This window comes from Aquila chrysaetos, chromosome 1 (genome assembly GCF_900496995.4).
Source record: "Aquila chrysaetos chrysaetos chromosome 1, bAquChr1.4, whole genome shotgun sequence".
Classification (NCBI taxonomy): Eukaryota; Metazoa; Chordata; class Aves; order Accipitriformes; family Accipitridae; genus Aquila; species Aquila chrysaetos.
In genome coordinates, this window is record NC_044004.1 from 82,772,786 (window position 1) to 82,787,179 (window position 14,394).

General features: G+C 46.0%; 1 protein-coding gene across 11 annotated transcripts in view; it reads right to left on the reverse strand.

The window, feature by feature from the left end:
• Positions 1-1,820: 1,820 nt before the first annotated feature.
• The window catches only part of SHROOM3 (shroom family member 3), a 155,214-nt gene continuing 142,640 nt past the window's right edge, over positions 1,821-14,394 (reverse strand). For 10 of the 11 annotated variants that reach the window (XM_030011976.1, XM_030011958.1, XM_030011996.1 and 7 more), the window contains 5 exons: positions 10,429-11,346; positions 8,839-9,357; positions 7,837-7,987; positions 3,472-3,744; positions 1,821-2,815 (listed from right to left, as the gene is read on the reverse strand). In XM_030011976.1, coding sequence (XP_029867836.1) covers positions 2,456-2,815; positions 3,472-3,744; positions 7,837-7,987; positions 8,839-9,357; positions 10,429-11,346 — 2,221 coding nt within the window. In that variant the 3' untranslated portion in view covers positions 1,821-2,455. The remainder of the gene's footprint in view (positions 2,816-3,471; positions 3,745-7,836; positions 7,988-8,838; positions 9,358-10,428; positions 11,347-14,394) is intronic. The other variant, XM_030011968.1, reaches the window with a different exon arrangement.

Here is a 14,394-nt window from a genome sequence, read left to right on the forward strand (position 1 = left end):
CCACCACCACAAGGCTGGCCGACTGCCCACCACTTGGAAACACTTGACTTGCAGCGTAACGCCAGCACGCAGAGTGATGATTGCCGTCAATCACGCATCCCCTGTGGGCGAAGGCGGCGGGACCTTGCAGCGTGCGCAGCCCAAGGTGCTCCCCCTGAAGTCAGTGCTGGTTCCTGGAGCAAACACGCAGACCCTATTTGGATGGAAGGCTCTTCCTGACCTGAGGGTAGATTGCAGGACTTTATTTTTCAGGAAAGAACTGACTGAATGGAAAATGTACTGTTGGCCGGTCTCAGGCTGTTCACAAAGGCCTGCTACATTTGCCAAGTCTTTTTGATTTGTTTTGGTAAGCGTAGGATGGAAGGGTGGCTGCAAAAAAAAAAATCTAAATTAAAACAACTTTTAAATATAATAAACTAAAGTGAAGTACTGCGTAGGATTTTTTTTTTAAGACAAATTAAATGTTTTGATTGGCTTGAAACAGCTCCCCCCACTGTTTTCCTGAAACTCCACTCAAACAATTATTCTTTTCCCTCCAGTTTTGTTTTTGATTCAGCTATTAAGGCATAAAAATCAGTTCCCCTGCTTAGGGTTCGCATGAAATGATGTATGAGCCTGAGTAGCATTCAAGCTCAAAAGTAAAAAAAAAGGATGTGTTTGCTGTCATCACAGGTAATTGACTTGCTGCTTCTAAAAGCATTACAAGCCCAGGCAGATTTTCTTTTGGGTATTGGAGAACTGATGCTTGATATGACAGAAGGGCATTGGCATTTTCTTTAATCTGCCAAGCTGCCTGTGGAAGAGCTATGATGTGAGCTACTAAAAAAAAAAGGGGCTTTAAAATCAGCCCTGAAAGCCATGAATATTGTCATTTTGAGTCACATGCTACAGTTGAAATTCAAAACAAATGGACTTAAAAACTACATGCCTAAAATCTGTGCTCTGGTCCTGGTGGCAAGATATGTTGGGATGAACAATGCAACACCCTGGAGAAAGGAGAAGCTTGAATCGCTGCTGCAGCAGGCTATCTCTGCAAGGTAAGAAGAGAGGTGACCCAAATCTGGCTCATCAGCCACAGTGGTAATCTGTTCATGCAACTTCTAGCCATTTCGTTTAAACAGTGATGCAGCTCGTTAGAGAGGAAAGCACGTTCCGTACAGAAGAAGGAAGTCTGCCCCAATCTGCTTTGCCGACTGCAAAGTGGCAGCAATCATCCAGCACTTGGTAAGTTGATACGGTAAAGTTCAGTCAGGCACATTAGTTACTACAGGTTGCCCTGACTCGGAAATAATCCAACAGTCTTTATGGTAGGCTCTTGTCTATCTAAGCAGGGTGCACAACATTATCATTACACGTGCATGATTTCTGTGGGCAGGAAGAGAATATCGGATTTCAAGTTAATGCCTCTTCTAGCTTGTAAAATAATTTCTGATGAAGTGGGTTCAGACAAATGAGGTATTGCTGTATGAAAAACATCCTAGTGTACATCATCCCTTCACAAAAACAGGCCTATAAATAATGTCACTAGAGATCCCTCTCACATCTCACAGAAATGCATTCAGCCTGCAACAGTAACACAGATCACGAGTTAGACTGTTCAAAACAAAGACAGGCTCCCCCCACGCTCCCGCAGTAAGTCCAGACCCGAGTTTGTTACTTCATGCTAACTCAGACTCCTGAGATGCAGGTTCTCATAAAGGTGTGTTTAAACTCCAGAATAGGAGTATCACAAGATCCAGAATAGGAGATATTGTATTTTCCTGGTTAAAATCTCCTTCACAAGGCCACTTAATGGCATATTTAGCATGTGTTGAAACAGGTTGAAGCATCTTCTGGTAGCCCTTTATTATATTAAAAAACAACAACAACAACAACAGCAACAAAACCACGAAGAGATGTTCCAAGCTAATGCATGACTATCTTTGGGGTTCCCTCTTTTTGTTAAGGTTTTCACAAAATACAAAATTAAATGTCTTTTCTACATACAGAACAAAGTAGAATCAAGTAACTGATTAGAGTATGTACAAAAACTTACACATTCTGTCTTGTTCTTTAAAAAATATAAATATCAATAATGTTCAGTAGAATGGGTTGGTTTTATTTTTAAGGCTTCATTCTTTTAGATCCTTCATTATTTAACGAGGTGCCACGTAGGCAGAAAAGGGAGGGAAGAGAGGAAGTCATGTTTTTTATTAAAGGTAATGTGTTTAATTATTGTGAGACTCTTCCTCATCTCTGGAAGGAGGAGATTTCCCTCCACATTGATTTAAGTTTCCAGGAAGCAGAGGTGGAAGGAAAGGAAAATAAAACCTTTATTATTGCTATTTTTTTCCTTCATTAAAATCTTGTTTTAAACCTGTCTCCATTCATTGTCTTTGTAGAGAACCATCTGCCAAGTACTTGGATTAAACAGACTTAGGCAGGAGGACTGTATCCCAGGTCCACCTGGGAAAGGTTAGAGTGAGGAAGAGACTGCTGGAGGTGTTTTACCACCGACCCCGGCAGAGGTAGCAAGTGCTGCAGCTAGGGCAGCTGCTGCTGTTGCATCCCTGGGCATGAAGTCTGTGGGGAGGCTTTCCATCAGGCACTTGAGCTGTTCCTGACCCAGTTTGATTTTATCGTCTAGCTCTCGCTGCTCTATGAGGAGTGCGGACTTCATCTTTACAAAGTGCTGGTAATCCTGGAGCTGTTCCTCAGAGAGGTAGTTGCCCAGGATTTCCAAGACCACCCGTTCTCGACGGTCAAGGTTTTCCTTCAGTTCCCGGGCATCTTCGTGCTGGCCAGCCAGCAGTTTCCTCTTCTCGTTCAGCGAACTCTGCACACACACGAGAGAGCGCTTCAGTATCAGCAGCATCAAACTCACCAATTCCCCCTCTCCTTCCTCCCGACACCACATTTGCCACCTCTCGGGGAGGCGGGATGGCTGCTACGCTCCCAGACATAGCGTCAAAAGCCTGGGGGAGGAGGGTGAATTCCTCGTTATGGATTGAATGTGAATCCCACTGAATGAGACTGTGAATGTTCTAGTCAATGGGGGGCAGAAAGTGCTCCAAGAAAGTCAGTACAATCTGCTTGAAAGCAACAACTACCAGGAAAATCTGGCTTTCTCTCTCACAACCACCCAAAGAATGTTAAAATGCGGCTTCAACTGAGGCAAAAGGCAGTGGGCTGTTCCACGACGCACAACACCATACAGCCCCTCCTCCAGCCGCGGGTCACAGACATGCCGTCCTGAACACGGTCATTCTGTTTCGAGACAAAAGCTGCAGGATCTGAGACATTTTTACAAACCGGGACCAAGATTCCTAGAGACAGAACCGCGTTTGCTACTGCTTATACATAAGCACTAAGACACCTGCCTTCCTGTGAGCCTTTGGAGGTCCTAGCTTATACAAACAAGCACGTTCTTGTGACTGCAGCTGTCCTGCACCCTGAAAAAGGCCAAGATGCTATGGCTGTGCAGATACATACCCGCTCTTCACTGTTGGCATTTTCCCCCAGACTGCTCAGAACATTCTCTACGCGGGCCAGGCGTCCCGAGAGGGAGAGCAAGAGGTTCACCACCTTATCCAAATCACCAATGAACATCTTGTACTTGTCAAACTCGTTAGGTTTGCATAGCTTGCTGATCAACAGCTCCACCTCCTCTCCAAGAGCATTATTCATCTTAATGTCTGCAAGCAGACCCTCCTTGGCTTCCTTCAGGATTTCCAGTTTGTGGGTCAAGCTCCCAATGAGCTCAGCCTGTCAGAAGGGAAACACATTGCCACATCGGTCATTACCATGATCACCCTGGTCATACGGATGACGACAACAAGAGGATATGGCTACAGTTCCTGAGGAGCAGGGTCAAGCCAGCAACAGCTGACAAAGACGGCATTAAGGAGGAAACAGAGAAAACTCTGAAATTCCACATCTAGGTGATAATCCGAATACCCGATCAGATTGCATGAAGATATATTTGTTCTACCATCAACGAACATTTATAAAAGAGACATCTGATTTGGGGTACCATGTTCTGATACCCAGCTACCTACATGTGAAGGACGTAGGTTGTAGGTTCTGTAAAGTCTACAAGTGAAAAGAGCTACAGTCACATCTGCATATTCCCCACTCCCTGCCCCAGCCTGAAATTTCTTGTTTGGATGTTGTACTTTATGACCCAGAACTGTACAAAACAACTGGCGGAAAAATGACTTTAAGCTGTATTAATGGCATGACAGGAGGCTAAGCTGACCCTTACTAGTTACATATGGCTTAGCAAGAAAGAAGGAATTGCTATGTATTTTCCCCTCCTATAGTACCCTAAAATACTGACTGCTCCTTACTTGGCCGCCTCAGAGTTGAGATGCAAGCCTGAAATTCAACTGTGACCAAAACTGCCTGCCTGTGCAGGCGCTGCCTCATGCAGAGAGGCATCAAGTGAGCATTTACACCAAAGATGCTCTAAATTTACTTATTGACTGGGCAAAGACATGGAGAGCACACACCCGTTTTGTGAAAATGCTGGCAACTGTTTCCCTGCTGAAGAAAAGGGGGCCCCCAGGGTTCGGTTACTCCAGAAACAGCAGTGCTGCACATGTGCTGGAGATCCTAATTTCAGTTAGGATTTAGGGGAAAGACATATGCAAAAGCAGAAGTCTCTGGCCTGGGGCGTGCAATTCTTGCTTCTGTTTACTCAGAACTGAGAGCACAGAGAGCAGGAAAAGCTCTTCATACAGGGGTTGGGTACTTTCAGTCTCTTCAGTTTATGCACTGCTGGGGCACCATTACTTGTATGTTAATCTACTCTGCATACAAACACTGCAGGATGAAATAGAAGTAAATCACAAGGTTGCCTGAAAATATTCTCTCAAAATGTTCTTTCCATCAAAACTGGCAGTCACTTCAAGTAGGAAGGCAGTCTACTTCAAAGGAGAAATGACCTTCAAACCCAGGTCAGGCTGGGGGTTGCTCTGAATTAGCCCTTATCCCCAGGGGTGGCCAGTCAGAGTGGGGTTTAAAAGGCTGGTTTCGCAGCCGGGAAGTTAACAGCACTGTTTAGCCAGACACCACTAGATGGTAGACTTTGCGTGCATCCTCTGGAGCGCATGGTTTGGTGGCTGCACTACAGCCTACTGTCAGCTTTCACATATACGCAAAGACTGAATAAAATGTGCGTAATATTCTCTTAAAACAAACGTCGTCAGGCTTATGCTGGAATGACTTCTAAGTCATGCCGTTTGTTAGCAGGGTAGTTCAGGGCGAGAGGAGAGCAAATCCCACCTGCCAGGATAAGGGACAACCAAAACTCCTTTACTTGGATTCTCCCTGCAGTGGGACAGGTAGTAAGTACCCAGAGACAAGAACCAACAGTTGCCCTTCCCTTCCCTCTGCCTGTGATGCTAATGCCACCTTCAAAAGAAAGATCCGAGGTCCTGACCAGTTGATTGCTGGACCAAATCCCAAGGGGCAAAAGAAGGGATCCGTTTTCAGTGAGTACGATGCCGGCGGGGGGAACTCTACAGCAGGACTCTATGGGCTGGACACGAAGTCAAGCATTAACCTCAACAGGTTTTCAGGAGGACCGAGCTGCTCAGAACTGGCAGCTGTTCCTCCCTGCTCTGGGAGCTTTGCTCAAGGTGCAGACCTGCCCTCCAACCATAGCAGGAAGCTACCGGACTGCTGGGAGGGATGTACCTTTGCCCTGAAGACATGGGAGCTGGACAGGGACTGCGAAATACTTGCTTTGTGTTCATTAATCAGTGACTCTCCTGCGATCCCAAATGCCAACCAATATAGCTCCTTTGCATACTTACAATGGAAATGAGCTTGGTTTATCCAAATGACCTCTCAGAGTGGCTGCCTTCTCAAATAATGCCTATACAAATGTTCTTTCACACAGACCATGAACAAACATGCCAGGAAGATCTTGCTGTCTGGGCCTAGTCGCTCCCATCTATTTCTGTTTTTCCATGCAAATGTAACCTTTGAGGCCTGGGACTTGTCCTCCGTGGCAGGCTCACATCTACTTGCAAGCCTGTCAGATGCTTGCAGCATGTCCACCGACTCCTTGGAGCAGCACCCTGGTCTTGTTTAATCACTCCCTACCTTTCATGCTGGTATAAGCAGGCAGACGGTTTTGAAGTGAACAGCACCCCAAGAATCGATCAAATGCTACAGACATGGCAGGGGCTGCGATTACCTTTGAAGCTAGGTGCTCTACAACCAGTGGCTCGAGCCAGATAATTAAAGCAGCAGACAAAGGCCTTAGGCAAATGCTTTTGATTAGCAACACATGCATGATCTATCTGTGTAGACTTGCTACCCAGAATCTGTGTAGGACCACAGACATAAGAGATGGCAGGCATGGCGACTGTCTCTAACCTATTCCAGTGGCACGGTGTGACAGCTCTTAAAGACTTGACAGGGTCCTACTTGCACCTCAAACGCTCCACAAAATAGGGCTAATCTACTCACTCAGCACTCATAATTTGTGTTATAGAGCACTTTGATGGAGGTCCCATTCTAGCTGTCATTGTATTAAAGCCTGGTATGGAACAGATTTTGCTTAGCAGATGAAAGCTGAGAACAGAAACAGTAGGGCAATATGAAAAAGAGAGGTGAGCTCTCCAAGTCAGGGCTGCAGGACAAATTGCATACTCGCAAACATCACTCAGCCTCATGACTTCTCTCTGCTTTTTTACACTTCGCATGGGGATGAGGACCCAGAGAGAAAATGTGGAGTTGTGCCAGAGACACGTGAATTCTCTGCACTTTGACAGAGAGGCTGAGTTTGGGAGCCTTCCTTTAAATCCATGCCTGATTTCAGTGCAGGAAGAATTAAGTACTATATTTACAGCATATGGGACTTGCACAAATATTTGTATCCTTCAGTATGTTTAAACTCTGCTGTTGCACAAACAGCATGAAATATGGGCTGTGCTACGTTGTCCAGTCCAATGTAGGAGCTTTTAAATTTACAGGCGGGCTGGCACAGCAGCTTTTGACAGGAAGGTAGTAGGTGTGTGAAGGGAGGCACAGACAGGCAAGTATCTGCCTGTGGCTCCTTGGGATTCCTAAGCTTCGCAACATGTCTGTAATTACAAGGTAACCAATGTGAGACAACCACATGGGCAAATTAGAAGGCCCTGCAAAAGCCCTGGAAGACAGAGCACCCAAGCCTACAGCAAGAACTGCAGGTGCCATTCCTCAGTGAAATGTAGCCGCAATAACAGAGGAAAATATTTCCTCCTCTCCTGCCCTGCTCTCCTCCCACCCAAGTCATCACACCCAGGTCGTGCTGACTGAGCTGCTGATGCGCACACAGCTTTCAGCAGGTCAGTGAAACAATAAAGTGAGGGGGGAAAGGGTAACCAATGTTTCTTTGGAGGCAGTGAGTGCAGACAGCAGGTAAAATGGGTGAACTGGCTTCACTGAAGAGGAAAATCCTAGGGCGAAACCTCACACACTAAGACAGTGCAGTCACCAGCTGGACTCTGTTCCTATTTCTAACCCGAGCTGTCATTGCTCAAGTTACTTCACCTCTCCTTTTTCCTTCCTTGCTATGGGACAGGGACTGCCTCTTACAACCTGTACGCTCAGCATTTGGCATAACACAGGCCCGCCTCACGGTTGTGCAAGATCTGTACTCAAATTTGCAGTGAGTACTCAGATTAGCTCTCTTCTTTCAATCTGGGTCACCCTAACGGAGCTTCACAGGTGGCCTCAATGCACCCAGCCCCCACGCAACTTGGGACTGCTAAAAGCTGACATCAAATAGAAATGCACTTCATTTTAGGGCTTATTATTATTTCAGGAATGTAACCAGCAAATGGTGGTGTGTGCTGAATTTACCTTCTTCTCATTGATGTCTAGCAGCTCCTCTTCCTCACCTACTTCTTCTGGCAAGTCCTTGATTTTATTCAGCAGTTCTGCTTTGGGTGCTGAAACACTGTAATAAGCAGGACAGGTGACCAGGGTTACAGGAGCTTCCTTTTCTTCTCTCCTACACCACAGGGAAAAAAAAGAAGTTCAGTCTGGCCCCGACCTTTTCCCATGCCTAAATCCATGGTTTTCCAGCACTCCCTCTTTGGTACCTTTCCAGTGTTATTAACCACAAAGGAAATGGCCGATTCCTGCCATCAGAGGGTGCATGTCGACTGCTTTCATATCTCGCCCCTGCACAGAACAGCACAGCTGCTCTGTTAAAATGTTAACTGGTTAACAACTCTATACAGGATCAGATCCTTGCTGAAGGTAAATTAGCACAGCTCAGCTCGTGACGGATAGACGGACCATCTTACCTGGCATGGTGCATTACAACTTATTTCTGTATGGCTCTCCAGCTGTCACTTGGGAGTCTCTGTCTTAAAAAAACCACACTGGAGGACTTGGGCTGATCTTTGCACCCTCCTGTAATAAGAAGGCACCCCCATCCCTCCTTCCAAAATTTGGCCTCATTATCTTTCTGCCTGACACTGTTTTGGTCCTGATTTTACTCTCATATCACCATTACCGTCCTTTAGACTGAATTGCTTCAGATTACAACGATTAACATAGCAAAATCAAACAACATCTCCAGAGATGGTTAATTTCCTGTCCTGTTACCAAGCTCAGCATTATTTTCTACACAGCCCAGAGAGGTAAGCTCAAAGGCCGCACATACAGCCAAGCTCATGAGAAAGGGCATTCAGAAATGCCCCACCAGTCCTCACGCCTGGGAACTGAGAAACTCACTCTCTGCCAGCATCCACCTATACAGATACAGAAAAATTCAGGACAGGCTTGTCCTTAAAAGCAAGCAAGCAGCGAGTTCTGCTGCGACATTAGCCCGCAACCCAAACAAGCAGTGCTTACGTGTCATCTTCAACTGCTGTCCTGCTAACTTTCTTCTGCGTCATCTTCCTTTTCATGTTGCTCTCCTTCAGCAAGCTGGTTCCACTGGGGAAAAGCCCTTCCATTAAGTCCATGGTTGTCTTCATTTTGGAATCTGGGTCCAGGATATCAGCCAAAGACTTGTCTTTATGGACAATTTCTTTTGCTAGAGCCTCTGACTTAATATCCTCTGGGGTCTTTTTCTTTGTTTTCACTGGAGGTGCTGCGCTGAGTATCCCGGAGTCCAGGCTGCCATTTTCTGGCTCTCCGGCGATGACTGCTGGCTCCCTGTGGTTACCTTCAGGTTGAGTTATGGGCTGTCTATCAGCACTCCGAGGCCCTTCAGTAGAAGCAGGTAATGGGTGCTGCTTATCCACAGCAGATGGAGAGCTAGTCCTCTTTGATGCAGGCGGTGAGAGGGGCCAATTATTTTCACCAATACTGGTGCCCAACCCTGTTATCTCCCTCTCGGCCGGGGCTTTGGGAAAGCTTTTGAAGCTGCTATGGACAGAAAAATTCTGTGAGATGAAGATAAACTTACAACACAGGACCATTGTGAACATATAGTGAAGGCCTAAGACAAGTAAGTTTTCCTTCTGTCACTTATTCTTGTGTCTTTCTTCTCATTTCAACATGGAAAGGCCCACAGTATGAAGCTGCTGGCACCAGAAGCATATTGTCCCCTCAACCTGGACACTGCTATTTTGTCATTCCAACACAGGAAGGACTAGTGAGGGACGAGTCACTTGGCTTTCTGCTCACAAGCTGGGGACATTGCGTCTCACCACCTGGGAGTACCATCCTGAGCAGCCCATACTCATTTGTCTTTTTCATGTTGGAAAAGCTAATCACTACCACAGCCCTGGGCAGATTTTTCCCGGATGGAAATCAGAGCAGCTCCTTGGGAGCGAGGGAAGCTGTGCCGAGTTAAACCAGCTGGGCACCTAGCCCAAAGTCCTATCCTTCAGGAAAAATTCACTACAGAGTGTGACTGTGACATATTTGTGTTGTTACTTCTTGGCAGATGGTCACTGTTTCGTAACAGCGTTATTCTGTGCCAGGTCTAACATGTATTCTGGGAAACTCTAACTGTTTGGAAAAACCATCATGGATTTTCATAGTTCTCTCTCAAAAACCAGTAACTAGAAGGAGTCAGCAGCCATTTTAACTCTTCAAGCTAGAGCGAGTAAGAAGCAATCCCACTGAAATCTATATGGTAACTGCAGGGAGAACGAGACCAGGATAGTTTCTCACCCATAACCTCCTTTGCCTTGCTGGCTAAGCACCTGTCAGTGCATCTGCTGATGGGCCACAAAGCTTTTTGCCTTCTTGCTTTCTGCCCTGCCCTGGCCACACCATTTGACAACGCTCTTAGCAGCCAGCAAAGCCTAGCTGCAGCAAGTCTGTCTGTCTGTCCCTCTCCTCACTCTACTGCAAGCCTCCCGCTCAGCTAGCAGCTGTGGGTGGGTCATCACGGCACGCGGAGCTCAGTCACATTTGTCTGGAGCCCTGCATATCTTACTGTATATGGCCCTACAACGCCCGAGACGCTGCGTTACAGCCCCCCCTTACCTCACTTTGGCCTCCTCTGTGAGCCTGGTGGATTTGTCTCCAGCTGCCCCATTCCCCTCAAGCGCCACTGGTGGGGGAGGAGGTGGGAATTCCTCCGTGCCGTTTGCAGAAGTGCAAGAGCTCAGCTCGGGAAGAGGACGGGATGGCAGTGGGGGTGACAACGGTGAAGCAATGACACCGGGCTGGGCAGGCATGACAAACACCTCATCGTCTTCATCGTCCTGCAGCAATGGTGGGGGCGTGAGCTGCAGGCCCGACTCGGAGATTCGGAGATGGGTTGTCCCCTGAGGAGGAGGAGTCTCTGGGTCAGAAGAAGTGCTGCTCTGTGTCGGCAGGGACTGCCACCTCTGGAATAACTTTGGCCCAGCCGCTGGAGGAGACACCATAGCCCTTGGGTAGCTGTTGTCTTTGACCGAATGAGCCCACAGCACTTTGGGTGGGAGGGATCTGTGAAGCAGCCCGCCTTTCCTTCTCCACATCATTTCTTCCGCGGGAGTTTCAGGGGATCTATCCTGGACACCATCCAAACACTGTGCCTGAATACTAACATTGCCCTCAGGGGGAACAGCATCTCGTTTGGCATGGTGCTGTCTCAGAGCCTGGCCATCACCTGCACTCTGGAAGTCTGAGGGAGTCTGGGTGGGTGTATTAGGGGAGGACTGGTCAGATCCAGAAGGAGTAAGGTTAAGGAACAAGGGTTTAAAACCTTGCTTTTGCTCAGGATAGTGACTCCTTGCCTCTGTTGGGGATGGGACAAATGCCGAAGTCCTGCTATCTGGCCTGGAAAGTTCTGAGAGCTTGTGGTTCTCGGTCAGCGTGGCAGACCCGGTAACAACCTCGCTGCTGTGGCGAGGATGGGGATAATAACTTGTGAATGCCATTTTTTCTGAGTGGCTTCTTTCTTTCTTGCTGAAAGACCTAAATACCAAGAGACAGACCATGATAAGATTAATAATTAATCAATGAGCAAGGAAAGCTATTGTGCACCTCCTTAATGAGCAAATTATGCAACCGTATCAGAGGCCTGGGTCAGTGCTTGCTGATCTAGGTGAGGTGCAGTTGTGCTTTGAAACTGGTAGTAAAATCCAGTCTACTAATGCTAGGGACACAGAGCCAAATCCATTCCCACTGACCATCTCCCATCATTTTCAGTGTGTGCTAGATCACACACACACGTGCATACATGTAGCAAGCATCACAGCAATAACTTAATAGAAAAAAATCTTAGGGAAACCTGAGTGCCTGGCTTCCTTTCCAGCCTTCCTTTGAATTTTGTTTGTTACACATGGGGCTAGTAGCAACTGCTGTAATATAAACTACCTGACATTATCTACCATCAAACTCCATTCTCAATTGCTGATAATTTTAAGAATTTCAGCTTTATGGGCCAAAAATCCCCACAACATTATCTGCTCCTTTTGGAAATGTGCTATTAAAATGATTCAACTGTCTCCGAGAACAAAGTGAGGCCAAAAAATGCTCTATTTTTGACGGCGGAGAAAAATTAAAAAAGCTCTTACAGTCTTGGAATCCTGTCAGAAAAAAGAGCTCCACTCAGATAGGCAGGTGTTACAAAAACCAAAGCCAATACACTTCAACTGCAAACGGATGTTAAGGCTGCAAAGGCAGCAGATAAAATTATTCCTTCCAGGTCTTTAAAGATGTTCTCATGTGAGTCTGAGAAACAGTGCCTGGCCTTTGAAGTGAGGATCCTGCTCAGAATACATAGCCAAACCTACTTGCCTGTACAGCTGTTTAGCTGGAAACCAAAATGAGCAGTAATAATAGCGCTAGCAGAAGCAAGAGAAGATGGCCTAAAAACATGAGGCCATACCATAAACAATAAAATACAATAAAGCTCTACTGCCAATGTATTTTCTGTTCTTGAGATGCATCGTTCAAATAATGTGACACTGCTGATCTGTGATGTTTGAGACTGGGGCCCCAAATTTGCTCTCAGATGTACTGGTACAAATTAAGAATAACTCTGTCAAAAACTGGGGTCGTTCTGGCTTTATTCTGGTGTAATTGAGAATAGAATTTGGCAGCCTTTGCCTGGGGTGGGGAAACTTCCCAGACAGACTGCTCTTGGTATTGTCTGTGGTTCCTGGACAGTAGCAATGTGTATTCTTTTCAGACGCTCAGTGTTTGTCAGAAATGCCAGATGGTAATTCTCTAATTGAAAGATCTCTCCTACTGTGGAAGCGACTGTGGATTCTAAAACTGGTGGAGCAACAACCGCTTCCAACAGTGCTTATGAGACAGCTATTGACGACACCTGGAGAGTAGCGTAAGCATGGGGCGTAAGTCACAGAGCACATGTGACCAGACCAAGAGATTGCTGACCAGAGTTTCTGTAACTTCACCATGTGACAGTTTTCCTCCTTGAGCAAGAGAGGTGGTAGCGATGGTCCCATCTCCTCTCCAGCACATTAAGCAGCTGTATCCCAAGGAAACCCAGAAGTGTAATTCCTACTGCCTGCTGTTGCCTTCCGTGAAAGGCCCATGCATGGACTATGCTACAGACAGCGATAGGATGGTGATGGTTAGATGTGAGAGGACCATCTAGAAAACCAGCTATTTTGGGCTGACAATCACAGGACAAAGACCGCATCTCTTAAGGGATAGATTAAAGATGCTACAATAATCCCACATGAATCAGACCGTGAAATACTCACTCACACTGGGGCAGGTGAACATTCAACAGTATCCTAATAGTGGAACTCCTTCTGTGAATCATTGACACATGGGTAAGGTCCTGGTCTACCTGTCCCTTTCAGTCTGCAGAGGATTCAGACCTTGTTCTCACTGAGAGTTAAATATAAAAACTTCTACTGGCTTCAGCAGTGAATGATCAGAGAGCCCTCTGGCTTCCAAAACTCATGCCGGTTCTCTTTCACGTCATGTCAGGTGCAGTAACATAAGAAAAATCACTCAGCAGCTGAGGCGCGTAGGGAGTGGTTTGCAGCCTGTGTAGTGGGACCCTGTGTCCTCAGACCCAAGGACTTTTTCCTGTCTTCTCCCATCCCTTTGTTCTATCTTTTGGGAAATCCAATTCTGATCAAGAAGGGAAAGCAACCTCACATCTCCCAGAAGAAATGTCCTTGCAGAGCATGCAGGATGCCTACGCAGCAGAAACATCATAAAACTCTTAATACCAATAATCTTTGTGCAGTGAAGCATGAAAATGAGAAACCTACATTTCGTGCCCCAATAAACTTGTTTTCAGTCTGGGTGTTCAATCCCGTTACTTGGAAAATAGGTTGGGAAAAAAAAAAAAAGGAAGCTGCAAGTAGTTATTGAGGAGAATGATGAAATGCCATCTCTAGAAGAAATGGGGAGGCAGGATGAACTAAAACAGCTGTATTGTTCTCTTAGGAAAAAAAAGGAAAAAGTTATACTAAATCAAAGTAAACGGGTGTGTTTTAAATAATCATAAAAGGATGTGCCTGAAGGCAGATTGAGTCCCTCTAAAACAACATTTATGTCTTCTTAGGGGCAAAACCAGCCAGCCAGTCAGAAGTAAGATCCAGCTAGACTAGGAGCCTTTCTCTACTTCTAGCTGTGGCTTCCTGACCCAGAGCTGCATGGTGAAACCTTTGGAGACAGCACTGTTAACTCCCACTGTGACAACAGAGTGGGTTGACATTTACTGCAAGTTTGTGAGAAACAGAGCTCCTTTGTGAATAATTCTTTCAGTCCCTCTTGATGGTTTTTACTGTAATAAGAGTTAGCTGTTTGGGCACTCGGAGCTTAGGGCAAACATCTTATTTATTATTTAAATGTAAATACAGCAAGATCAACTTCAGATCTAGTTAACTTCAAAACAATCCACTGCTAAGTGGATAGTTACACAAGTCCTAATATTATGATTTTTATGATCACACTTTTCTATTTTTAAAAACGTTTCTCTCTCCCCTGTTGCTGAGCAAAAATATCCTGCCCGCACAAAGGAAAGCAGCCTAA